The 27,767-nt window shown below is 47.5% G+C and overlaps 2 protein-coding genes across 5 annotated transcripts; one reads left to right on the plus strand and one right to left on the minus strand.

Annotated features, from left to right (window-relative positions):
* Nucleotides 1–6,162: 6,162 nt before the first annotated feature.
* clrn1 (clarin 1) lies at nucleotides 6,163–9,984 on the minus strand. Its single transcript, XM_040043374.1, has 3 exons — nucleotides 9,483–9,984; nucleotides 8,050–8,229; nucleotides 6,163–6,987 (listed from the first exon to the last, which is right to left on the minus strand). The coding sequence occupies exons 1-3, from the start codon at nucleotides 9,733–9,735 to the stop codon at nucleotides 6,722–6,724; spliced, it is 699 nt and encodes a 232-aa protein (XP_039899308.1). The 5' UTR covers nucleotides 9,736–9,984; the 3' UTR covers nucleotides 6,163–6,721.
* Nucleotides 9,985–11,140: 1,156 nt separating this feature from the next.
* On the plus strand, nucleotides 11,141–23,102 carry masp1 (MBL associated serine protease 1). Of its 4 annotated transcripts, none has more exons than XM_040043362.1 (13): nucleotides 11,141–11,546; nucleotides 13,064–13,286; nucleotides 13,369–13,546; nucleotides 13,838–13,969; nucleotides 15,085–15,281; nucleotides 15,355–15,502; nucleotides 15,573–15,691; nucleotides 15,957–16,035; nucleotides 17,081–17,206; nucleotides 17,457–17,531; nucleotides 17,745–17,992; nucleotides 18,097–18,285; nucleotides 21,940–23,102. In XM_040043362.1, exons 1-13 carry the CDS (start codon nucleotides 11,542–11,544, stop codon nucleotides 22,405–22,407), a joined length of 2,187 nt encoding a protein of 728 aa, XP_039899296.1. In that variant the 5' UTR covers nucleotides 11,141–11,541; the 3' UTR covers nucleotides 22,408–23,102. The 4 variants fall into 4 exon arrangements, with proteins under 4 accessions (XP_039899296.1, XP_039899298.1, XP_039899299.1 ...); XM_040043363.1 differs by lacking the exon at nucleotides 11,141–11,546 and adding an exon at nucleotides 11,687–11,820; XM_040043364.1 differs by lacking the exon at nucleotides 17,457–17,531.
* Nucleotides 23,103–27,767: the final 4,665 nt, after the last annotated feature.

The following is a 27,767-nucleotide window of genomic DNA, read 5'->3' on the forward strand; positions in this document are numbered from 1 at the left end:
TCTGATTTGGATGCCCCTTTTCACAAAAAAATTTGTCACAGAGTGAATACACACATTTGGAACCTATCAGCGTAGCTACGAAGACGTTTCAATTGCGTCTATACTGGCTTTGTTCCGCGGGGGGCCGGAGCATCTGATAAAGAGAAGTTATGATGCACGCTGCACCGCAAGCACTGACCGCCATCGTCAGAAAACGACCAGACGCGGACAATATAATCAAGGCAGATATTGCTGTTCTAGAATTTTACCTCAGTCAGTAGCCTAAGTGAGCTATAAGGTCAGAGAGAGACGATGGCAGCGGTATTGTTAACGGTTGAGGCACAGCCTCCCCCAAATTCGGTTAGATCGCTTCTAACCTACCCTTTTGCCAGAAGGACAATGGCAGAAAAACTGCAAGTTAAAGAGTTGGGACCTGACAAGCCCGAAATTCAACTAACCCAGGCAACGAAGGAGAAGTCAAAAGCATACAACAGGACTTTTTGTCGGAGTTGGTTCCAGCGCAAGTCGTGGCTGACAGGCTGTGCATATTGATTTATATGATGCAGCCGGCTTTATATTGTTGCTTGATTACACCACACAACATTGGATTGATGTAGCCTAAGTAATGAGTAAGTGGACACATTCATTTTTGCTTAAAGGCTACTGGATGCTAATTTCTTTCGCTTTCTACCTGTAACTTATGTAGCTAGAGGAAAGCTTTCTGTTGTGTGTTGCCATCTAGTGGGCATGAGGTATCACTGTATGAGTTAATCACCTAGCAACAAATTAAAATTGTGTTGTTTGATGTACTCATTAAATGGGTCATTTTAGTCGATATCATAAAAATTGCCCCCCCTGAGATTTTTTTCAGGAGCCGCCACTGGTCTCTGAGTTACTGTCAACATTTCAAATTCATTTCTAGTTACAGAAACAGAAATATGCTTTCTTTTGGAAACAGTGGCAGTCTGAGTCGAACCCAGACTTTTGAACCATCAGCTGAAGAGCTGTTAGCTGAAAACTCTGCACACCTCAGCATGCTGTGCATGGATATGCATGCTCACCGTGACAGCCGTCTTATTTTCCTGTCATGTTTTTGGATATGCGCAGACTCATGTATGGAAGGTGTCTAAGTCCTGCCGTTAATTAATGCTTCGATCTTAAATATGATCAACCTATCTCTAATGATCAGCTATGTACCACAGGCCTTCAAGCTGGCTGTAGTTAAACCTTTACTCAAAAAGCATCTCTAGACCCAGCAGTCTTAGCTAATTATAGGCCAATCTCCAACCTTCCTTTCATATCAAACATCCTTGAAAGAGTAGTTGTCAAACAGCTAACAGATCATCTGCAGAGGAATGGTTTATTTGAAGAGTTTCAGTCAGGTTTCAGAGCTCATCACAGCACAGAAACAGCTTTAGTGAAGGTTACAAATGATCTTCTTATGGCCTCTGACAGTGGACTCATCTCTGTGCTTGTCCTGCTAGACCTCAGTGCAGCGTTCGATACTGTCGACCATAATATCCTATTAGAGCGATTAGAACATGCTGTAGGTATTACAGGTACTGCGCTGCAGTGGTTTGTATCATATCTATCTAATAGACTCCAGTTTGTGCATGTAAATGGAGAGTCCTCTTCACACACTGAGGTTAATTATGGAGTTCCACAGGGTTCAGTGCTAGGACCAATTCTGTTTACATTATACATGCTTCCCTTAGGCAGCATCATTAGAAGACATAGCATACATTTACACTGCTATGCAGATGACACCCAGCTCTATCTGTCCATGAAGCCAGATAACACACACCAATGAGTTAAACTGCAGGAATGTCTTAAATACATAAAGACCTGGATGGCCGCTAACTTTCTGCTTCTTAATTCAGATCAAACTGAGGTTATTGTACTCGGCCCTGAAAATCTTAGAAATATGGTCTCTAAGCAGATTCTTACTCTGGATGGCATTACCTTGGCCTCCAGTAACGCTGTGAGGAACCTTGGAGTCATGTTTGACCAGGACATGTCCTTCAACGCACATATTAAACAAATATGTAAGACTGCGTTCTTCCATTTGTGCTACATCTCTAAAGTTAGAAATATCCTGTCTCAGAGTGACGCTGAAAAACTAGTTCATGCATTTATTACTTCCAGGCTGGACGACTGTAATTCATTATTATCAGGAAGTCCTAAAAACTCGCTGAAAAGCCTTCAGCTAATCCAAAATGCTGCAGCAAGAGTCCTGACAGGGACTAGAAAGAGAGAGCAGATTTCTCCTGTTTTGGCTTCCTGTTAAATCCAGAATTCAAAATCCTGCTCCTCACATACAAGGTCTTAAATAATCAGGCCCCATCTTATCTTAATGACCTTGTAGTACCATATCACCCTATTAGAGCACTTCGCTCTCGCTCTGCAGGCCTACTTGTTGTTCCTAGAGTATTTAAAAGTAGAATGGGAGGGCAGAGCCTTCAGTTTTCAGGCCCCTCTTCTGTGGAACCAGCTTCCAGTTTGGATTCAGGAGACAGACACTATCTCTACTTTCAAGATTAGGCTTCAAACTTTCCTTTTTGCCAAAGCATATAGTTAGGGCTGGACCAGGTGACCCTGAATCCTCCCTCAGTTATGCTGCAATAGACGTAGGCTGCTGTTGTGATTTGGTGCCATATGAATAAAACTGAGTTGAGTGTAAATGAATGTTGATACTTACAACCACAGACTGTGGCTGCAGCCTGCAGGAAGAACACAACAGGATAAATCCTTCAGTCTGAAAATATCTGTGCAGTCGTCTCTCTGAAAGCCTTCACACACCTGACACATAAAATCCTACAAATATTTTATGTGTTCTAAGTGTTTTTGGGACTCATCTGTTCATGCAGCAGCAACAAACAGGCTCCATGTTTCTGATTGTCACATGTCGATGTGTCTCTCACAGCTCTACACACACTGATACTGACACAGTAAAATAATTGTGTTTGACCAGATTCAGCTCCAGGCTGTGCCACATGCTGATATGCGGAGCAAAGCTTCTGCTCCTGGACCAGACCAGGAAGTCCTCACTGATGCTGCTGACGCTTAGAGGACAGAAAAATGCCGTACTCAGTGTGTACGAGTTGCACAGCCAGTTCGGAACCAGAAAATTCAGGATTTTGTGGTGTTTCTTTGGAGGTGTGTGAAGGCCTTCAGATTTGGGGAGCAGATCGGATTTTTTGAAGCAGGAAGTGAACTTTCCTTCGGTGCTGCAGCTCCGACACCTGGACCAGGATCTGCTGAATCTCTGCCTCCATCTGAACACACATCAGTTCATCAGTTTACAGGAAACACCACAGCTTCAGTTCCTGTCCTGACAAATCCATCTACATGCTTCACTGTTTTCACAGAAACTAAGCAGCAAGTATTTAAAATCTAAAGCAGACACATCTGCTCGTTCTGAACTCTCCATGTCTGGACTGAGACCAGATGTTCCTCTGTGCTGCTTGTGAAACAAACAATACAAACTTATATACATTGTATTGTATGTATCTTACATGACATATTTTCTCAAATATTTATTTCCCAATCATTTTAACTTTTTCTTGTTAAACAAAGACAAATTAAAATAATTTTAAGAAATTTTAAAATTTTAAACATCAAGAACAGAAAATTGAGGGGAAAAAAAGAAAAAAGTTAGTAAATTAGAAAAAAATCTTAAATAAATAAAATAAAGTAAAATAATAAATAAAATTAAACAATAAATAAATACAAATAAAAGAATAGGGGGGGGGGGGCTTAAATCCTGTGCCTACCTTAAAAAATAGTAAATTTCAAATTCTTTTCAATCTAGTCTCGGGTGGGTAAATCACATTGTTCTAAGGAAAAGATCTGAGATATTCCACAAAGAGTGTCCACTTGTGGATAAGTTTAGCAGGACTGCCTTTCACTGTGAGTGAGATCTTCTCCACCCTCAAGAATGTCCGGACAGTATTAAGCCATTGCAACGCAGATGGAGGCGTAAAATACAGCGTCTAGCAAGAAGGGAACAAAAAGCCACGATCTCAGTTTGCTGGGGAGTTTTATTAAGAGGGTCTTTGGAACTCCAAATATGGCAATTAGAGGGTCTTCTCGGATCGGATCCAAAAACCTCTGAAAACCCAAAATGTGTTCAAACTTGGACAGAAGAAAACATATGGATTGCAGGGGGAGGTCACATTGATCTATAATTGAAGGAAAATTTTAGATAAACAGGATTTTGAGAAATGGACTCTGTTTATTACTTTACACCAGGGGTCGGCAACCTTTCTGATGACGAGTGCATCTAAAATTCCCTCAGAAGTCAATGTGCCATATGATTGCATTAGCAATAAATTTAATAACACTCTACACGAACAGTTACACACTATATAAACTTTACAGAATGATATTTGTTCGCAGATGTTGGCAGCTGTCAGCGAATAGTTCTCAGCTATTTTGAAACAAAACAAAAAAAAAAAAACACTTTTTATCCATAAATCCAGCTTCGTGTCTTTTCCATTGTAGCTGAAGTTCGGGAAAAACTGCTCCTTTTCAGCTCAACACGAAACGCGTAATATTTTCTCTGAATACGAGACGATTCTGTTTTTTACGGGACGTGTGTTTGAATTACGGCCCAAGGGTTTTCACAGATTTCTATTTGTTTTATTTACACGTCACCACGTCCTGATCTGCAGGACCCTCAGTGACCCTCCGACTGTAACGGCAGCTGCACCGTCAGTCACAGGAAGCCTCTTGCTTCTTCTCATGAGAGTAACATCTGCTACCAGCAGCACCCTCTAACTTCAGCAACAAGACCATCATCATCATCGTCACCTTGACCTGCTCCAGCACACACCAAAGTGCACCTACATGTCATTGTACATATATCAGCGTGATCCTGAATCTTCGGAGCTCTGCTGTCAGAGGAAAATCGGGAGTATTACCTGTGAATCGGAGCTCGGCGATCCCGCTGTGAGGAAGCGTGTTACCTGCAGTGGTCTGAGTGACGGGAAGCTGTGTGTCCGAGGCCGGACTGTCTGAGCGGGCTCTTTTTACCTCCCACGTCTGACTGCCATCCCCAGGGTCAGCCAATTAACTGTGACAGTATCCCCTCGGGCAGGGCGCGCATCGCTCCCTGTTCATTCACAAACGGCACAGAGCTCATCAGTGTTGCTCTCACTCCCTGGGGTGTTTCAGGCTTTCCAGCTGATGACGTCTCCGTGTTTGACTCCCTGACGCGTCTGCAGCGTTCAGGCCACCAGAGGCGCGCTCAGGGGTTTCGCAGTCGCACGTGCTCATTAAGCTGCAGCTCTTCGGCCAGCAGTAATCACACCCCGTGTCCTGCCTGGACTTCAGGCTGAACATGGTTAAAGTTTAAAGTCCTTCTAAAAACAGCAGATCCAGTTTTCTCCAGCTGAGCTGCCGTCTGCCATCAGCTGGATGAAATCCTGGCCTTTAATTGGCCGGCTGCTAAAGAGGATGCCACCATTAAACACACAGTGGAAACAAGAGGACAACAGACAGTCCAGTCTGCTCTGTCAGCACGTCCAAACACGGAGGGCGGGCTCGGTGTCACTGCAGGGGGCGGGCCTCATCACAGCGCCCTGCAGCACCGCCAGCTTCATGGCCCCATTAAAGCCAACACACGCCATGAGGTTTCAGTCCAAAGGCTCTCACCGCTAATGCCGACCTGATCACAGGCTTCCTGAAGCACCCCGCTCACTGCTGTCGCGGGTTTTCTGCCACGTGCGGCTGAAGCTGCTCAGGATTCAGCGCGCTGTGTGAACGCTGCCGAGGGTTTCGGGATATTTCTGCTTTCATGATGATATGCAAAAATGAGAACATCACCATGGCAACTGATGGCTTTCTGTATTTGGACCAGTAAACATCTGATCAGCCACAGTTACAGGTCATGTCACAGAAAAAAATAAACTCTGGTCTTTTATATTGTAAAAAAATGAAGTCCTACGTTTGTCTCCTCATCAAACCCGTCAAAGGTGAGGACCTCCACAGGGAGTGTAACCTCTGACCTCCAGGCTCTGCTCTCTGCTGGTGACCTCTGTCCTCGTCATGTAAAGCCCTCAGAAAGATCTCAGAGGAGCGACGGACCAGCAGCTGGTCAGAGATCAGTCACAGAGAGCTGCAGGAACAAAAGAAATCCAGACGTGAAGCCACCAAACAATCAGTCAAACCCAGAAACAGACGCTCGGATACAGTTTTATTTTCCTAACAGGCACATTTAGCTCATGATGGTTTGCACAGAAACACACTTTGTCAATGATTCACTGTCCAAAACCTTCCTCTGCGTTCAGCGATCACGTTTGCTTTTCCACACAGCAACACGGCAGAGCCGAGGCATCGCCTGTCCTCAGAACCAAAGAGCTCGGATCAGGACGGGCTCGGCACCGGATGCGTCATCATCGTGATCGGTGAAACGCAAGAAGCTAAAGGACGAGTGAGCCAGCGAGGACCTAAACATCACAGATCTGCAAAGAAACGAAGACACAGAGGAGCTCGACGGCGTCATCTACCACAGAGTAACATTTCAAATCTATGAACTGTTCGTAGTTTCAGCGCCAGAGTCACGATCGCCGCTGTTACCGAGGGAAACGCCCTCACGCTGGTGAAGAGCGAGGGTTCGGCTTCTTCAGTGTGGAACAGACTGTGAAGGAAAGCCGTCCGACAGAGCTGCGGCGACAGGAAGTGGCGGCTGATGAAGTCTGGCGTTCAGGCCGTTTTCCCGCTGAGCCGTGCTCCTCTCCTCTCAGTACATGAGGTCGGCCGCCCCGCCGCTCAGCTCCACCTCTTTGTTTTGTTGAAAGGGAAACTGGATTCCCGCCAGTCGGACCAGCAGGGCGTTCAGTCCCTGAAGGAGGAAGATGAGGAAGAAGAGCCAGAAGCATCGGTCGTAGCGCTCGGTGTACGTCTGGAAGATGAAATTCCCCTCATTGAAGTTGGCGATCCGCTCGGACAGACGACTGAGCTTTACCTCCGACACAAACAGGACCATGACGAGGCAGCTGCCGACACCTGCAGGAAACACAGACAGGAACCATCAGGCTTACCTCCGACCTCTGACCCCATCACCCTTAGACACCACCTCCACCTCTGAGAAGGCCAGAGGAGGCGAACCAGACGCCACAACAGAAGGAGTGATGATGTCATCAGAGGAGCTCAGACGGTGAAAATAAAACCCGTGATGGAGCTCATGGTAACGTGGCTCAGCTGAGCTCAGGTCACATGACTGACAGGCCTCTCCAGTCTGTGCATCACTGGTTCCCCATCCAGGGTTTGGACCAACCATCCAACTGTGAGGAGCACAGGCTCCAACGCTGCAGTTCCTCCCCCGTCCAGCGGGGGCAGCAGTGAGTTCGTCCACACAGACCGCTGCGTTAAGATGCTTCAGCCTGATGCATAAGCTGTGTGGTGCCTGTGAATATTGAGCCCTCGTAACACCTGTTTCTACCACACACCTGCATAAACTGTGTTAAGGTTCAACTTTGCATCGTTAGGGGCGTGGCCTCTGACAGGTGCCGTGGCGGCCTGCTAGGCTTCTGCGGGCCTTTGTGAGTGAAACTGGAGTATTTGTGGGGACGCTGCCCGGCACTAATTGGGGTCTGCGGTTGCAGGCACACATTGGACGGGCCGATTAAGTGAAATGAACCCGGAGAAGGAGGAAATGAGCGGAGGATCGTTGGGTCTTAATGCTCGGCCAGGCCGCCCCCCGCCTGCTTTAAACCTCTCCTGCCCTGGGCTCTGTTATCAGGCTGTTTGTCTGTGATCCTCTCCGAACTCATTTCAGACCATCCATATTTTATATCTCGTTACAGGCTCACAGGGAGCCCGCCAACTGTCCCAGCATGCATTTCAGTGACACTGTCCTTCCTCTGCCCCCCCCCCATCTCTAACAGTCGTGCTTTTGGTCGTATTTTAGCGAACAGCTGTTCTTATCTTATCAGCCCTTCTTCAAATGATGACGTATTTGGCTGTGCTGGGGGCAACCGTGAGGACGGTTATCTTTGACACACGTTACAGTACAAACAAAAGCTTCCCGTGGACTGGCAGGTGAAGCTGTGAGGGTGTGGTTCTCACAGGTGATGAAGGTCCACAGGTAAAGTCCCACGGGGCCTTGCAGCGTCTTGTAGGGTCTGCCGAAGGCGTTGAAGAAGAAGAAGCCGGTGGCCACGGAGGAGAAGAGTGTCACAACACCACAGAAGAAGATGACGGTGACGTGGAGGCCCGTGGGGATGGCACTGAGGAGGTCAGGAAAGACTGGAAGACAGCAAGAGACAGACCTGCAGTGAGAGGCGTGTCCGGTCTGCAGCAACCACAGAGGTCACCGAGCCTCGGGACACACAGCCAGCACTTCCTGTTAGAGGGTCAAACAGCAGGGCGAAGACACGCTGACACAAAGCAGACAAGACCGACACAGGAAGAGACAGAAACATGAAAAACAGAATCAGAGCGCCAACGTGACAGAAAATCATCTGTAAACTCACAGAGACAGGAAGTGTGCGAAACAGACACAAGAAGTGAACATTGTCAGATATTTAATAAGAGATTTAAAACCAGAGAACACGAGCTGCTGGAACCCGGAGCGTGCTCCACCTCCCCACTAAGTTCAGCTGTGACAGTAACACCCCCACTGCTGTAACACCCACGAAGGCTGACAAACGTCCCACAGAGACGCTGACGTGAAACAAAAAGCTCTGCACTGAAGCAGAGACGCAGGTCCTGCAGGGACAGAGCGGCTTTGTCTCTGCTCGCAGATCCCACGCAATCAGGCGGAAACCTCGTTAGTGCCGCGCGGCCGCTGCCCAGGACCTCAGAGGGAGCTGCTTCCTGTCCCAGCGCTCACAGAGTCACGTGACAAATGTTTATTCACCCGTTTGGAAAAGATTATCTGACAGTGGTTTCACATCTGCAGCTGTATTCATTTAACCTTTAATTAACCTTATTTATGAAGGACGCCTGCTGCTGGCCGTGTGTACGAGCCAATGAGACGAGCTCTGCCTGCGTGACTGTGACGTTCACGCACAGTCACGCAGGCAGAGCTCAGCGTTTGTCTCAGATCAGCATCAGGGTTCAGAAATCATTTTTCTGCCACCCCGGTGACAACAGAGCTCCGGCTCCAAACCCCCAAATCAGAAATGCTGATCCTGGTCCTGGTCTGGGTCCTGGTCCTGGTCTGGGTCCTGGTCCTGGTCTGGGTCCTGGTCCTGGCTCTTCAGTTTATGGAGTTCTGGTTACTATGAAATCTCGTCTGTTTGACATCTTGATTTTTTTCAGTTTGCTGTCCCAATTGAATCAGTGTTTTTATTTTTATAGTTTTTAGTTTTGTTCAGCTGAAATATTTTCTGTCACAACAATAATCTGATGACAGCAGTCACTGCAGATCAATGAACAGGGTTATTGATTAACCTGATTATTATTAATGCAGAGTTGTTGATAAAGCCGTGAGCAGACTCGCAGCAGCTCGTGCGTGAATTACTGCTCGTGCGCGTGCATCATCGGCGATCACTCACAGGAGAAGCGCGCCGCGCGGCCCCCCAGCCCGCACTGCTTCACGCGCTGTCCGTGGAACAGCCCGTAGCTCAGCTCGCCCACGAACTTGTCCAGCTCGGCCCCGGTGGCGTTGACGAGCTCGGCCCCGGTGCGGCACAGCACGGCCCCGCGGAGCCAGAGTGGCAGGCCGGTGGCCACCGCGGCCGTGAGCGCACAGGAGAGGCCGAGGAGCCCGCACACGGAGAAGAGGAGCTGCTTCTGTCTGCCCGGCATGATGGAAGAGGAGGAGCCGGGGGAGGAGGCCACCACCACAACGCCCCCGCCTCCACCTCCGGGAGGAGGCGGGACCGCGGGAAACGTCAGGTGCCAGCGCACACCTGCGCTGGGTCCATGGCAACAAGGGCTCGGTTTACAGCCAGGAGGTTCGAGTTCTCATTAAAGACGAAGCACGAGACTGTGATGCGCGCGCCCGCAGCAGACTCATCTTTCCTTCACACCTTACTGCTGAGCGCGGTTTGTGGTCACGTGGGACCTTTTTCAGCCTAAAACCGGCTCTGTGACATATCACGGAGGTGGACAGGAAGCACAGGAAGTGATGCTGAAATATTCAGATAACATCTGGAATAAGACTGAAACAGAGGCGGGGAAGGTTTCAGGTATCACCCTGGGTCAGCACACCTGAGCTCATCACCAGGCCTCTGCAGAACTTTTTAATTCAGCCTTTTAAATCAGCTGACACCTCTAAAACCAGGCTGCGGCCTGGAGTTCCTGACCACTGGTCTAACAGGTAAAACACTGAGAACGGAAGTGAGTGACAGGAGCAGGAAGCAGGAGATATCGCCATCTTTTACATCCAGTCTGTTTTCTTCTATGACACTGTGCTAGCGCCCGCCTCTCTCTACGCAGTGACCTGCTGGGGGAGCAGATCCACGGACAGGGACAGGAGCAGGATTGACAAACTGGTGCGGAGGTCTAGCTCTGTGCTGGGATGTCCCCTGGAGTCTGTGGAGGTGGTGGGCGACAGGAGGATGTTAGTAAAGCTGACATCCATCATGAACAACCCACACCACCCTCTGCATGAGTGTGTGAGTGTGCTGAGCAGCTCAGAGACCTAAACGCCCTCACAGATCAGTCAACAGCAGTTAGCCTCCTCGATCATGATGTCATGAGTCACGTGGACAACCACAGTCACCGCCACATGGATAATGCACCTTATATGTATGGACGTGTGCATGTGTGTATATATATGTGTATATTTGGTGTGTATGGATGTATGTGTATTTGTACGTGTGTTTGCATGTACACATCTATACTTATGGATTTCTTAGATAGTAGAACAATAGCTGAAATGAATTTCTTGCATGTTTTTCTCCGTCACACACACTGTGTGTGCGTGTACATAGAACCTCAGTTACCGTGGTATATATTGTATTATCTTATTGATTTTGTATTTCTGGACTTTGTATTCTTCTGCTCTCTGTACCTGAGCTGTGGGAACGCACGCATTTCCCCGCCGTGAGGTCAATAAAGACTCGTCTTATCTTACTTCTTAACAAAGAGGTTTTATTGTGTAAAACCACAGGAAGTGTCTGTGCTGTCATTAGTGCTTTTACTGTGAAAAGACATGTGAGGAAAACGCTGAGGGTCTTCAGGTGAGCTCATGATAGGTCACATGTTTTTCCTTCGTGCCAGAGGCTGATGTACTGCAGTACTGCATGTAAAAGTACTTTGACTGCGCCACTGTTACACAGGCCGGATGTACTTTTACTTTTACAAGTGTACATCTCTTAAATCGGGTCTTTTCTGACTGGACTCTGGCAGCTGCTGCAGTCAGGAAACAGGAAGTTGATTAACTGTGACGTAAAACAGGTAAACAAACAAACGGACTTCAATACGAAAAGAATCACTTTGAGCCCCAGGGGGCGCTGCTGTTCCTCCAGGCTGCTTCGGCATGGCACGTGATGACGTAGGCCTCTCAGTATACGTCACGCCGGGGTGAAGCCCGGGGGTCGGTGTCCGGAGGAGCACAGAGGAGCGGAGGAGCCGCCGAAGGAGCTGAGAGGAGCTGCCACGTCCAACATGAGGTAAGGAGTTTCGGGTCACGTGATTGCAGGTTCTTGTAGTCGGTGCTGATCAGGATCGATACTCAGACTCACTGACGGACGCGGTGTAGCGGAACTCCAGGTGATCAGGTGTCATTAAACGCGCCGCGGAGGCGTGGTCCCGCAGCTCAGCGCTCACGCAGGTGGAGGTGATGAAGAGGGAGGATGAAGGTTTGTGCGCTTGGGTCTCAGAGTGAAAGGAGCTGCGGGCCACTGCTGGCTCTGTCATCTGATTGGAGGAGATTTTAGCGTTCAAGTATGTCTGTGAAGGTTCTCAGTCATCCAGGTCATCGTGGTCTAAGGAGCTTGCAAAGAAAAGCGTCTGGACTTCTTTAAGTTACTTGAAGACGTTTCACCTCTCATCCAAGAAGCTTCTTCAGTTCTAAGGTCAAATGGTGGAGAGTCCCAGATATAAACCTAGTGGGAGTTTCCCCCCACAGAGGGACAAAAGGACCCCTGATGGTCCTCTAATCGCCTGAGCCAAGGTGTGAAACTGGGTGTGGGTCCCAATCAGCCAGAGTTTCAGGTGAGCTTACTGTGAAGGTGGGGGTCGGGTTTCACAATGGCACAGAACTGAAGAAGCTTCTGGATGAGAGGTGAAACGTCTTCAAGCAACTCAAAGAAGTCCAGATGCTTTTCTTTGTAAGCTCCTTTGACTAGCGCTCAAGTAGTACAAAACAAACAAACAAATATTTCCTAAAATGTGTTTGTTTTTAAAATTTCAAATGTTGTGTAACAAGACTTTGTTTCCAATCTCTTAACCAGTGTTGGTAATCGATTACGTTACTGCCCATCTCTGCACACACGCGCAGCACTGCGGCCGTCGTTGTGTTTGCATGCAACAAACTGCACATAAGTGCGTGCATGAGTTTGTGAGTCTGTCACTGCACTCACACAGCCTCAGCATGTTTGTGCTCTCTGCTCATGTTGGCTTCAGATTCATCTTTTTTGGCTTTTTAAAGAACTTATTTTAACAAAAAGTCACTTCAGGGGTCAAAGTGCATTATATTTCTGCACATCAAGGTACGGGCAGCGAGTGGCCCCCAGACCACGGTTTGAGACCCCTGGGTTAGGGTGTGAGTTTACTGTAGTGGCTGCACACGTCACTGAAACTGAGGAACAGCTGAAGCAAAGCAGTTATAAAATGTGAAACTATGATCTGTCGGGCGTTTCCCTTCCAACATCCAGCGAGCAGCAGATTCCTCGCTAAGGTCAGAGGTCAGGAGAGCGGACAGGCTGCTGATAGGAAGCAGCCTTTCTGGAACCTGACCGACGTCCAATCAGGTGCTAACCAGCTGTACCAAATAAAGTGTCAGGGGGGCGTGTGTACTGACGGTGCTGGGTGGGAGCAGGCTTTCGCTGAGCATGTGCAGTAGGAACAGGCTGGTGTGCGTGTAACGTTCACTGAAGGATGCGTGCGGGCCTGGTCTCAGGCCTCTGATGAGGAGGGGGCCGGACCTCTGTGACGTCCTGACAAGTGTCGCTTTGCTTCCTCTCAGACTTGTCCTCATCTCGCTGCTCTTCTCGCTCGGACTCTGTGCTCAGCAGCTGTCGCTGTCGGGGATGTACGGCAGCCTGTGCTCACCAAACTTCCCGGAGCCGTATCCCCGGGACACGCAGCTGCGCTGGAACGTCAGCGTTCCCGACGGCTTCCAGATCAAGCTCTACTTCAGCCACTTCGACCTGGAGCCGTCTTACCTGTGCGAGTACGACTACGTCAAGGTGAGACACGGCATGCCAGTTTTTGGTGTGTGTGTGTTTGCGCGCCACAGTGATGTCACAAACTATGGTTCTCTGTCTGCAGGTGGAGGCTGAGGGGGAGGTGCTGGCGCTGTTCTGTGGGAAGGAGCAGACGGACACGGAGGCGGTGCCGGCTCAGCAGGCCCTCACTTCCCCCAGAAACTCCCTCAGCCTCCTCTTCTCCTCCGACTTCTCCGACGAGGAGCGGTTCTCCGGGTTCGTGGCTCACTACAGCGCCGTGGGTAAGAACCAGACCCAGCCCGCCCGAGCGGACGGGTTCGGTCTCTCGCCGTGACGTCTCCTCTGGAGCCGGAGTTTGGACCTTCAGGTGTTCATCAGAGTTCTGCTCGGTGCTGGTCTGAAGGTGGGACCGAGCAGAACTCTGACGAGCAGTGAGCGAGTCTGCGGACTTCCTGTTTCAGTGCGACTCACTTTCAGAGGTCACCTGACAAAAAGGCGCAGTTTGTTTGCGTTTCTCATCTGATGCTTGTTTCCTGTCTCCTCTGGTCCCGCCTCTGGCCCCGCCCCTCTAGACGTAGACGAGTGCAGCGAGCGGAGTGGCGAGGACGCGCTCTGCGATCATTTCTGCCACAACTACATCGGAGGATACTACTGCTCCTGTCGCTATGGTTACCGGCTGCACTCTGACAACCACACCTGCAGAGGTGAGCGCAGACATCGGCTCGGGTGTCATAATCCACAGCACCCACAGCTGATCGCTCGCGTTCATCCACAAGTACAGTAGCGTGCTCTGCGGGGCTCTGCTTTCCAAAGATATGAGCCCCACATGAACCACGGGTGGGGGTGGGGGAGGAATGTGTGGGTCCTCACGTGTCCTGACAGATCAGCGCTGTGGACCGTGACCTCGCTGTGACTGATAGCGGCGCCTGATCGGTGGTAAATATTTGCGTGTTTCTGTGTGGGGGAGGCGGGCTCTGTCTGAGTTCTGCCTGTGCGTGTTCACGTCTGAGGGTTTGCTACAGAGCGACGACCTCTCGGTGACCTCTGACTGATTACAGAACCATTATAACAACACACTGAGTGTGCAAAAGTCTTGAGTCTCACCTCTTTTCTTTGCTTCCGGTTAGCCACGCCCCTTTAATGTCTCATATTTTTTTCCCCTCCCAAACATGGATGCAACAAATATGATACAAAACACAGATGACAAATGAGTATTTAATCCACCGTGATCGTTCAGGAACATCTGGAAACATCTGACTATCAGCATGACAACAGTGCAAACACAAAGCTGTGCATTAAAGCACAGCTGGATAGAAACACACAAGCCTGTGAGAGCCGGACATCAGTGTGGGAAGAGCTCTGAGTGTCCTTCAGGAAGCCTGCAGATCCTCAGAGAGCAAATATACAAACTCAGTTTTTGACTCTGCTTTTCTGTGTGTGTGTGTGTGCGTGTGTGCTAAAATGCACTACTGTAAATGATGTATAGACAATCATTCTGTACAATACAATAATTATAGTTCTACAACTGTTTATTAATAGTAGCAATTGTAGCTCTACAATCTCAAATAGTTTTCATATTTTAACCATATTTATATCCTGTTCATAGCTTGTACACTCACTGCAGCCAGTACATACTTAGAGCATATTCATAACATGCCTTCATACCGTGTACATTGTAACATACCTATAATAGATCCATATTTCGTAATATATCAATATTATTGCCAAAGCACTTTCTGGATGGATGCAAACTGCATTTCTGTTGTCTTGCACCTGTGACGTGTGCAATCACAGTAAAGTTGAATTCTATTCTGTTCAGTGGAGTGCAGCAGCGATGTGTTCAGGGAACGCTCCGGAGTTCTGAGCAGCATTGACTTCCCTGCTCCGTACCCAAAGAGCTGCGAGTGCTTGTACCGCATCGAGGTGGAGGACGGCTTCAGGCTCCGCCTCCAGTTTGACTCACACTTTGATGTGGAGGATCACCCTGACGTCAGCTGTCCCTACGACTACATTAAGGTGAAGAAAACACACACAGAGACACACACTCGGGTGACGTGTTGGAGCTGTTAATCAGCTGTTTTCCTGTCAGATTAAAGCAGGAAGTGCTGTGTTTGGTCCGTTCTGCGGCGATCGATCTCCAGGAGTCATTCAGACCGACAGCAACGTGGCCTCCGTCGTGTTCCACAGCGATAGCTCTGGAGAAAACCTCGGCTGGAGGCTCGGCTACACGGCTACAGGTGAGTCCATGTCCAGGTGCTGCAAACAGACACACAGCTGGGAGTTATAGCTTTTATTGTCTCCTGACAGGAAGTCAATGTCCCGTGCCCAATACTCCGCCCAACGCCCTGATGAACCCCTTCCAATCAGAATACTTCTTTAAAGACCACATCCTGTTCACCTGTGAGCCTGGATACCACCTGCTGAAGGTAGGGGGCGTGTCACATCAGCTGAGTTTGGTCAACCCGAATGATGTTTAGTTTGTTTCAAAAACAGCGGCGCTGCGCACGTGAAGGAATGGGCCAGCGCACTGGCGTCCGTTTGACAGATCGAACTGTCAAACGGATCGGTCACGCAGAGCGTGAACGCGGCGTGCGTCCGAGCTATGCGCCACAGGTGTAGATCAGCTGTGCGGGTCACATGGTCTGCAGTGATGCTGCTTGTTGCTAACCTGGCTGCGCTGTCTCTGCTCAGGACGGAGGTCACCTGGATCACTATCAGATCGACTGTCGGGCCGATGGATCGTGGAGCGACCGTCCTCCTCCGTGCCACAGTAAGACTGCTCGACCTTTGACCTCTCCAGAGTATTTGTGTTTCAGTGTCTCCCGTGTTTGAGTCTGGGTTACTGCTGCTGCAACCTGTTTCCTGGAGCACACACGCCACCTGCTGGCTCTCTGCAGACTCTGCAGGAGCGTCACAGTAGTGCTAGTTAGGCTTTCGTTTAGTAAACCTGAAGCTCCGCCTTCTCTGATGCTCTGTTAGTACAGTAGTGACCTAACAGCAGCCATGTTATTGGTCACATGATGTCATTAAAAGGCTCCAACAGCACAAACACGGCCCACGGGTCCAGCTCAGGTGAAGTTAGTAGCTACAGCCACCTGTGTCACCATCCACATGTCAGTCGCAGAGGCCACGCCCCTAATAATGCAAACAGGTGAGTTACGACTGACATGTTTATTTTACCACCGCGGGGGGGGACTGGCTGACCAGGCCGGTCGTGCTGTGGTAGGCAGGCACCGCCGTGGCGTCCTGCAGATCAGTTTTGAGGCTGACAGGTAGCTGTCTGTGCAGGTGCTGAGAGACAGTTCAGGTCTGCTCACACACTTTCCTCTCGCTCTCGTTTCTCTGCAGACTCCAGGAGGAAGCCAAGCTCTCTGTCCAGCATCCGGACCAATCACAGCCTAGCTTAATGAGCAAGCCAGTCTCATTGGCCGATAAAGATACTGCAGGAGCGAACCGTGTTGATGTGTCTGTATTTTCCAATAAAGCGTAAAACCAGAAGCTTCTGTCGTGTGTCTGTGACTCACATTCAGGGATCGCGGCGCTGATGTCATGTGTTTCAGAGTGTTTCTGTCACATGTGTTCGCGTTCTTTGTCTCGATGCGTGTTCCCGTGACGCCCCCTTCAGGACACGCTGACTCTTCAGCCTGTCGGGTCTCACGTTACGTTGAGATGAGTTTCAGATTAAAATCACGTCACACACACGTCAGTTCTGATTCGTTGTCGCTGTCGGTCAGCTGTAGTTTGGTTCTGGCTCATTCTTCCTCCTTTCTGCTCAGACTCAAAGCTGATTGGTGTTTTTGTCCTGTCTGTCACAGTGGTGGATTGTGGGAGTCCAAAGATGGTCGACATGGCTGACGTGGTGTTTGGTAACCATGACAACAGCACACTGTTCGGTGCGACCGTTCAGTACGTGTGCAGGGAGGGCGGCGTCCAGCTTAACAGTAAGAGGTCTTCCTGTTTGGTTTCCTTCAGTGGTTGCTGTGCAGTGACAGCTCATCTGATTATTGGCTGAACCTTGTTGTTCCTCGAGCTCTGTGTCTGGTTGTAGTCAGGAAATGTTTTTATTCATTTTTATTATTTTGTTCTCATCTTTGGGCAATTTGCTCCTCATCTGTTTTTAAACATGTTGATAAAAACTGGACCTGCTACTGATAACCAGAGGCCTCCTCACACTCCGGTTACTGTTTGTAGCTTCATACAGGTGTGGTCTGAGTGGAGACTGGGTTGATTCAGAAGGAAGGAGCACAGTACCCACCTGTCTGCCAAGTACCTGCCCGTCTGCCTGTTCACCTGTCTGCCTGATAACCTGTCTGCCTGTTCACCTGTCTGCCTGTTCACCTGTCTGCCTGTTCACCTGTCTGCCTGTTCACCTGTCTGCCTGTTCACCTGTCTGCCTGATAACCTGTCTGCCTGTTCACCTGTCTGTCTGATAACCTGTCTGCCTGTTCACCTGTCTGCCTGATGTCTCTGCGTGTCCAGCCTGCGGCCAGCCATCCCGCCCTCTCCCCCCTCAGGTGAAGCGGATTGTGGGCGGTCGTAGCGCCGAGCCTGGCTTCTTCCCCTGGCAGGTCCTGCTCAGTGTGGAGGACCTGTCCAGGGTCCCAGAGGATCGCTGGTTCGGCTCCGGGGCCCTGCTGTCGGAGTCCTGGGTCCTCACAGCTGCCCACATCCTGCGGTCCCTGAGGAGGGACACCAGTGTCGTTCCCGTGGCCGCTGACCACGTCAAGGTTTCTGAAGTTCTCTCCTATAGCTGTGATCAGCTTTGTGTCTCTGCCAAACCGTGGGACGGATGCTTATCGGCTGTAAGTGACCTGCTTGTTCTGTCCTTCAGGTCTTCCTTGGTCTCCATGATGCCAGAGACAAACGTCGGGCCACCAACCTCTCCGTAGACCGGATCTTCCTCCACCCGGACTTCCAACCCAACAACTACAACAACGACATCGCCCTGCTGAGGCTGAGTGAGCGGGTGGAGTTTAACCAACTCATCCGTCCAGTCTGTCTCCCACTGCCTCACACACAGGTGGGTCACAGCTCCAGCTGAGTCTGCACAAAGCCGTGTTCACTTAGGTGTGATCTCCCAACACAAAGGTCAGAGGTCACAGGGAGAGGACCTCTGAGCTGACAGACACAAAGGTTATCAGACAGACATGTTAACAGACAGAATTAAAATCCTTGTAAGAGACTGAAAATGTAAAACTAATAATAAAAGTCTGCTTTATAAAAAAACTAGAATGACTTTAAAAAGATCTCAGTGATTAGGTGGAGTTAGCTTTCCTGAGCTCTTCAGGCAGGAAGACCCGGTTAAGGCCTCCTTACCTGTACAGGTGTCCGTGAGTCTGCCAGAGTGTGCTTGGCAAAGTCAGGGTAAAAACAAAGCATGGTGCTCAGCAGCAGTGCATGAAGGTGAAGCCGAACCTCACCTATGCTGAGCTTGCTCCAAAGGTCAGCTGGTCCCCTCATTAAAGACGGGGGGAGGAGCTACTCCTCGACACTGAGGCTGTGTCCCAATTCAGGGTCTGCACGCTTGAAGTACGCATTTCAAGTGCGGTTACGTCACCGCCACACGACGACAGCTGTCCCAATTCGAAGTGTGCTTCAAACGCATACTCCAAATGCGCCGTCGATTTCCCCAAATATCAAGCGTGGTCCGGTGCACGCTTCGTGGTCCCATATATCCCACAATTCATAGCGCGGCGATGGGTGTGGATAATTTTGCCGCAAAATACGGCAGAAGGGAGCGGCCGAAGAGGTTTTTTTGTTTTGTTTTGGGTTTTTTTTTCCCAAACTTTATTGGACTTATAAAGCAAACAGTCAGTCATTCCAGTTCAGTTTGTACAGTAGACATACAAGGCAAATAAGAGTAACAATATACAGTACAATGAAATAAGAAGGATAAATAAATAAAGGAGAAAAAAAGAAAAAAAGGGGGGAATGTGACAGACTTCATAACAACTTTGTACTTGAAAGTTGTGACAGCTCATTCGTTAAACATTTCTGAATGAATTTCAATCAATGATAAACCTTTTTTATTGGAAGTTAATTTAAGAGAGTTTAAGTAATATTCAATTTCAATCAAAAACAAATTAAATGATGGGGTTGAGTTTTGAAATTTACATTTATGTATGTGGAATTTCCCTAATAAGATGGAGCGGCCGAAGAGTGAACTGTCAAAAGTACTGAATATGACGTCACTTATTTATGTGCGAATGTTTAATAATTAAAGTCAGTCATATATCCACAAACACAACAAGCTGAAAGTCAGTGATGTGTGTATATGTATATGTGTGTATATGTATATATATATATATATATATATATATGTGTATGTATGTGTGTGTGTATGTGTGTGTGTGTATATATATATATTAGGGGTGCAACGATATTCGTATTGATATTGAACCGTTCGATACAGTGCTTTCGGTTCGGTACGCATATGTATCGAACAATACAACATTTGTAATTTATTTTATCAATTTTCCTTCTGACGATGCTGTCTGTGTTGAGCGCTCAGTGAATCTGTGTTCGACTACTCCGCCTAGGCTGCACTGTCGAGCGCAGATCCACTGAGCGCTCAACACAGACAGCATAGTCAGAAGGAAGAGCGCAGGGCAAGCTAGCGAGACAGAAGTTAAGCTCTACTTGCAACATTCAGATCTGGCGTTTGGAATTATTTTGGTTTTCATGTGACGTATGACCCTGAAGGTAAGCGAGTCATGGACTAAAGTAAAACAGTATGTTGGATGTGCCATGCAATGCTCAATTACATTGGTGTGAACTAGTGTGTTAGCGCAGTTAGCTCGTTAACGTGTTGGCCGTCTAGCCCCATGCACGGAGCGATCGGCGGTAGCTCGTTAACGGAGATTTGCCGTGTTGTGGCGTTAAGGTCATTTCAACGAGATTAACCTGAAAGCACTAGTGGGAACACAACGAATATGACTGCACATTTACGCCGACATCATCCTAGTGCAAAGACAAGTGGAAGCAGACAAAAAAAAGCAAGCATGCTACTAACTTTAGCCGAGTTATTTAGACAGCTGTTAGCACATGATTCTCCTTATGCTGCTGAGAATATAGCCCAGAAGAAGCGGATAGTATAGCTTTTATTTTGGAAAGAGCCATTTCTCTGTAATAAACTCTCTTTTCCAAAGATGAGTGATTCCTCAATCAGATACAGGGCTTGCAATATCGCTAGCCCGACGTCCCGGAGCTAGCGATTTTTTTCAGTCTGGCTACCAAAATCTATCTCTTCCCTGCCCGTCGGGCTATTGTAGGAAAAATATATGTCAATGCTTTTGCATTCTTTCAGAAATGTAGCTGGGTAATTATGTCATTGGCATTGGTGAGCCACTGTCAATATGTGACATATTGAAGTCGCGTTTGAATTTGCGCTTGTTTTTTTGCTTTCACTTTGCAATCGTGCGAACTGTGTATAGAGAGCGACAGCACTGATCTGTGAGTGATGATAATTTGTGCACCAATTCCTCTGACATCGTCTTATTAATCGTTAGCTTACTATGCAAACATGACAAGTGAAATCTCCCGCAGCTTAAACATGTGAGAGGTTGATCGCGCAGAGAATCGCTGAGCTTATGTGAGTGAGCGTGTAAAAGCATTTCAGTTCTGCTGAGCCAAATAAGACAGGTCAGGGTGAAGAAGTGACAGCCAAAGAAAAGCTTACCACAAAACGGAGAAGTTATGACAAATCAGACTATAAGGCAAAAAGAAAGTGCAGCTTTATGGTTTCATGGACAAAAGAATTTCTGTGGCTGCGACATGACGAGCTAAATAACCAGGGCTGCACATAAGTGGTCCGCAGGTGCGCATTCGCTGTCAAAATAAAAAACACGCACAAGGGTTAGGGTTAAATTTAAAAACTGTACTTTTGAGTTAAAATATATATTTATAATTTTAATAAATGACAAATTAAAAAGGCATGAACATTTTTTTGTATCGAAAAAATATCGAACCGTGACACCAAAGTATCGAACCGAACCGAACCGTGAATTTTGTGTATCGTTGCACCCCTAATATATATATATATAAATAAAAGCTGCTAACCTCTGCAGTTTGACACAGGCTCAGCTTTCATTTGAATCATTTTTGAACCTGAGAGAAAAAGATTATTTCCTGATATGCATGTATCATGTCCCGATATGTAAAACCTTTTTCACATGACTGCAAAGGTCTTCGGTGAGAGTGTCAGGCTCCTCGTGGACACCATCATGTCAGTTCTAAAACTTGCAGCGAGGGTTGGTGTGATGATAGTTCAAAGTGTTTTGAAACCACAGTGAAGTCCACTGACACGGTCGAGGCTTGGCGACCTATAAATCTGCAGGGGAAGAATGCTTTGGGTGGGTGTGATGCAGAACCAAGCGTTTCTACATATTTATCCTCCAAAGCTGCAGCAGGTGGACTCCAGATGTTATCAGAAGCAGAGGTGTAGCCAGTGGAGCCATGCTCCTGTTCAGCAACGACGTCTCAGACACGTCTGCTTTGGGCTGGATGTGGACACGTTTGCTTTATTTCCAGTATTTTTGAATCACATGTTTCTTTATTTTTACTGGTGATGTCATCACCTGTTTGAGGGCAGTGAGATCAGATCGACTAAAATAACGATGTAAATATTTTACTGATCTGTCTGCTGCTTGACCTCTGACCTCTGTCTTTACCCCAGGATGACCCCCTGGCACCTCCCCCCAACTCTCTGGGTGTGGTTGCTGGTTGGGGAATCTCCAACCCCAACGCCTCTGCTTCTTCCTCCCCCTCATCCACTCTGACCTTTGACCCTGTGTCGGACACCGACCTCGAGATGACCTCTGACCTCCTGCAGTATGTGAAGTTGCCTGTGGTCTCCCAGGCCGAGTGCGAGGCGAGCTACGCCTCGCGCTCCGTCAGCTACAACATCACTGACAACATGTTCTGTGCCGGCTTCTTCGAGGGGGGGCGGGACACCTGCCTAGGGGACAGCGGGGGTGCGTTTGTAATGGAGGACGAGGTCAGCCGGAGGTGGGCGGTGTTTGGGTTGGTGTCCTGGGGTGGACCGGAGGAGTGCGGGAGTCTGAGAGTGTATGGAGTCTATACCCGAGTGGCCAAATACGTGGAGTGGATACAGAGCCACCTTCACGCTGCCCCCTGGTGGTGATGCTGGGTTTTTTAACACTTTATTTTTATTGGTAGTTTTGTATATTTTTTACAAAACATTCAGACATTAACAAGTACAGAGCACTAGGCTTGCAAAGATGCATTAGAAAAAAAGGCATCTATTTATGGTACAATCAAATCAAACAGGTGAATTACAGCGATGATACTTTTGGTACCAGAATTTATAATATTTTTCCATTCAAGTAAAGGTCCTATTTTTCCAGTACTTCTCAGATTTATCAGCAGCAAATCTTAATGAAAAAGTCTCTCCATTGTGTAAATTTCCTTGGTAATGCCTATCCAGTCCAAAAATGACGGTGGATCCACGTTTAGCCATTTGCGAGTTATGGCTTTCTTTGCACCAGCCAGTAGTATTAATAAAAGGTATTTGTCCGATTTCCTCAGTCCTTGGGGCAAATCACAGATAAAACACAGTGAAGTCAGGGTTCAAGTTCAAGCCCATCATGGTATTGATTTCTGTAATCACTACTAGCCAGTAGGGGACAATCTTTCCCCTACATTCCCAAAACATATGAACATGTCCTGCAGATACACATCCGGATCTGGATATCTGTTTCTTTGGCGCACTCCCCTTACAAGCGTCCTCTTCTAGGAATTTTATGTTTCTGTCTGTGCCTCAGCTGGAGGTATCTAAAGAAATCCTGTCTTTCCAAATAAAATCTTCTCTGGAGTTGCTGGCAGTGTTTTAGTACATTTTTATCTGCTATCTTCCAGTAGCCTGTTATAACCTTATGTGACCACTGTGTAAATCTCTTATCCATGTTTGCAGGTGCAAAATCCGAATCGTAAGCAGGCCGTCGTAAAGTCCGGGCACTTTTTCAGTTTTCTCACATTTGAGTATGCTATGCCATATCTCTATGGGCACTTTCATCAGCACCGGGAACAGGTCTGCATCTATATGTCTTTTAATAAGTGGTTGATCTCCAAGCAGTGATTGAAGCGGTGTCTCGCAGTAGGCTTGATCTGTCTCCTTCCATGTAGCCTCACACATTGGACCACACCACCCAATCATCACTCGCAACTGTGCAGCCCTGTAATAGTCCTCCAGACATGGCAGAGCGAATCCACCCTCATCCTTTTGTTGTTGAAATGTCTGAAATTTTGTTCTTGTTTTTTTGGGGGGGGCCAGATAAGATTAGAGATCGTCCTATTCCAATCGTTAAATTGCTTGTAGGGTACGTGTATGGGCAGCGCCTGAAACAAATAGAGACGCTTTGGCAAAACATTAATTTTTATTATATGTATCCGATTGTGCATATTCATTGGCAATAATGACCAGCTCCGGCATATATGCCAAATGTTTCCAATAATGAAAGAAGATTGGGCTGATTTCAGGGTTAGTTCTGAGAACATCAGCAGCATACAGACCAACTTCATACATTATATCATTACTTATTGCACCTCTGATGTCCTGATAGCTTGCGCCAGAGGCTTAATGAATAGAGAGTGGGACTGAGAGGGCATCCCTGGCGGCAGCCTCTCTCTAGTTGTAGTGCATCCGTTAAATCACCATTAATTTTAATCCTGGCAGTGGGCGAGTTGTACAGAGACTGTAAGCACCTGATGATTTGGCTGTTGAAACCAAATCTCTCTAAAGCCAAATAAAGATCATTCCAGCAGTCAGACAGTCAGACAGCTACTGATTTGATATTTTTCATTTTGTTTACTAGAACGAGAGCCCGCCTCACATCATCGTGAGTTTGTCTGTTTCGAACACAGCCTGTTTGATCTGTACCCGCTAGTTCTGAAGTTATAAATTCCAACTGTTTAGCTAATAGTGTTGCAAATATCCTGTAGTCAATATTCACGACTGATATGGGTCTGTAGGAACCACGTTCTGTTTTATTCTTACCCGGTTTGGGAATTACTGAAATACCTGCTCGTTTCCAGGATGGGGGTATCCCCCCCCTGTAAGCACATGGTTAAAGCAAACCCTCAGCAGAGGGGCTACGAGATCTCTGCTTGTACCACTCTGCCGGGTAGCCGTCCTCACCGGCCATCTTATTTGAAACGGCCTGGTTAATCTCCTCCACAGTTATTGTTGGTGTTAATCTTTTATTTTGTTCCTATCGATGGTAAATCAAGGAAAGAAATGCATTAACAGAGGGCACATCTGTCGTGGTGGGTTCTGCGTACAGTCGGGTATAATAGGTCACAAAAGATTCTTTATGCTTTTCATGTCATATCTTATCATTTGCTGGGTTTTTAATTCTCTGAATAAATCTGTCAGCCTGCTGTTTCCTCTTGGCTTCTTGGATTTGGGACCATTTTCATAATAATTCTGCTTAATGAATTTAGCCCTTTTCTCTATTTGGTCATCATATAACCTGTTTAATATCTGTTGTGCTTCTTTCATTTGTGATAAGGTGTCATCATTGTTACTTTTCAATGAGGTCTTTTAGATGCTTCTCTGTTTCCTTTTTTTTTATATGAGGACCACAAAATTAGCTTCCCTCTAAAAACTGCCTTCGCTGCATCCCATAAAATACTGAGGAGAAACATCACCATTGTTATTATGGTCCATGTATTCCTTAAATTTTTCTTTTACAAACCTTTTGAATTTTACATCATTTAGTAGATTAGTATTAAGCGTCCATGAGTGCAGATGGAGTGTCAGGTACACGCCTGCATGGTCTGAAATATCTCTCAGCCCTATATCACAATTTACAATCCTGTGCTTATCAAAGTGTGACATAAAAAATAGTCCAGTCTTGAATACATGTGGTGGGAATGTGAAAACCAGTATATTCCCTCCATACGTAGACCAACCCTTCTTCCTTAAGCATCCTTTTAACATATAGAGCTTCTGATTGTGACACTTTAGTTTTACTGGACGTGTCCAGAAATGGATTCAAGTGAATATTCCAATCTCACCACATATTAATACGCCTGATGTTTTTGTTGCAATTAATTCAAAAAGGGTCCTGATCAGATGTTTATCAGTCCCTGGCCGTCTGTACACATTAAACATGTAACTTCCTTGTGATCTGTGTACCCTTTAACCAGCATATAACGCCCCTCCTTATCTCTGATTTGTGAGGAAAGTTGGAAATGTACTTTGACAATAAGGCCACTCCTCTAGAATGTTCTTTTTTGTATGTGAGGAATAATACAGATTTTAAACCCCATTTTACACAATTTTTTGTGCTCTGTGGCAGAAAGATGTGTTTCCTGCCAGAAAATGGTAAATGGTCTGTATTTGTATAGTGCTTTACTAGGACCCCAAAGCGCTTTACACGTCCAGTCACACACACATTCACACACTGGTGATGGCAGCTACATTGTAGCCACAGCCACCCTGGGGCGCACTGACAGAGGCGAGGCTGCCAGACAGAGGCGCCACCGGGCCCTCTGACCACCACCAGTAGGCAACGGGTGAAGTGTCTTGCCCAAGGACACAACGATCGAGACTGTCGGAGCCGGGGCTCTTGAGCCACGATCGCCCCCCCCCCCCCCCAAAAGAAAAAGAGTCCCAGAGAGCCCCTCATAGTGCTGCTTGGTAATCTCGGCTCATCATAGCAGCGCTCTTGGAGAAAGCCAGTAACATCCCATAACTGCGGTCAAACCTGTTACTCTTATTTTACAGAGGAGAACTGCAGTCTTAGGTGCGGGAAAAAAATTAGGTGTTACTATCCATACGCTTGAATCTGGAGCTTTTCCTGGATGTATTTCATCCGTTCCTCCCGGGTCTGCCGCGGCGCCCCGCTCGCTCTTTCCCAGAATGGCGTCCGCGGCTTGGGTACGGGGATGCGTGGTATTGGGTCGTCTGCTCCCTTTTCCATCAACTTCCTCTTCTCCAGGTCTTCGGATGCGTCGTAAATCACGGGCCCGTTTTCATAAAACACACGCAGTCTGGGATGGTGGCGCGGCTGCTGAGTGAGCCCTCATCTGGGACTCTCCTCAGCTCTTTCTGGGACAGTGGCGTGGCTGCCCCTCTGTTGGTCTTCCTTGGTCTCTTGTGTTCTGGGGGCCTCTGGATGTCTGGAGTTTTGATCTCCTCCATACCTGCTTCATGCCCTGGAGGACGGGGCAGTGGCCCCCCCACACCCTCTAGCAGATCATTACATGAAGGAACCTTTTAAAAACAAGCGCGTCCATGCTCACAGGTGTACACACGGGTGATCACACCCACAAACTACACCCTTTTTGGCTCCTACCTCAAAGCACACTGTGTTCTGTTGCTCTTACGTGCTGCACAATAATGTTTAATATTTAGTATTTACTGTTATATTCACATATATCATTGTGATGTTGTTTATTATGTTGCTCTTTTTCTTCTGCTTGTTTTCTTTTTTCTTTCTCAACAGGTGAAATTAAAGTATCTACTGTTATCTACTGCTAGCTAGTTTATTGTGATGGTGTTTTTTTTATTATGTTGCTCTTTGTTGTTTGTTTTCTCTTCTGGTTTTTTTTTTTTTATCTCCATACAGGTGATCCAGGTGTTTTGTTTCTTTTTGTTTCTTCCCCCCTTTCTCACCGTCTCTTCTCCCCTCTGTTTTTCTTTCTCTCCCTCTCTGTCTTTCATTCTTTCTCCCTGTCCTATCCCCCAGTCACGTCTGTCCCGTCTTTAAAAAACGAAAATAAAATAAATACATAATTATAATAAAGGTCAATCAAATGGACCAATATGGCAAGGCCATGATGATCCAGTTGGTAAAGTAAATCCACTTGGCATCTTTCTTGGCCTTCAGACAACAATTCTGATGGCTAAAGATCCAAACGGGACAGGCAAATAAATAAATAAATAAATAAAACACACGCAGTCTCGATGGATACAGTGTTTGGAAGCGGAGCCCCTTCTCTTTTAAAATCTTCCCGATCGAGTTGTTTGCTTTGTGTTTAGTTAAATGTCACCGGGATAGTCTTGGTCGAAATACACACGTCTCCCTTCCAGCAATATTTATTTTTTGGTCCACGCAGAACGGAGCAACAAGTCCTTAATCTTGTCTTCCAAAACATGAGTCACGATAGACCTGGGGTTGGAGCCCGGTGGTGGCTTGGGGCCGAGTGAGCGGTGGTACCACTGTATGCCCAGATTGGTGTCAGAGAGGGACAGTTCCTTCTTTATAAAATTCTCCATGAGTTCGAGCATGTTGTCCCCTTCTTCACCCTCTGGTATCCCATGAACGTGTATGTTATTCCTGTGGGAGCGGGCTTCCAGGTTAGACAGACGTGTCTGGAGGTCCTCTTGTAACTGGAGAGTATGGCCAAGCACGTCTTTAAGATCGACTGTGACCTCCTCCATCTCGGTTACTCTCTGTTCAACCTCCTCCATCCTGCTTGTTACCTCTTTCATGTCCGTGACAATGTCGTCGAGCCGTTGCCCTACTTCTTCCCTAA

Source organism: Simochromis diagramma, unplaced genomic scaffold (assembly GCF_900408965.1).
Source record: "Simochromis diagramma unplaced genomic scaffold, fSimDia1.1 OVJJ01000377.1, whole genome shotgun sequence".
In the NCBI taxonomy this organism is placed as follows: domain Eukaryota; kingdom Metazoa; phylum Chordata; class Actinopteri; order Cichliformes; family Cichlidae; genus Simochromis; species Simochromis diagramma.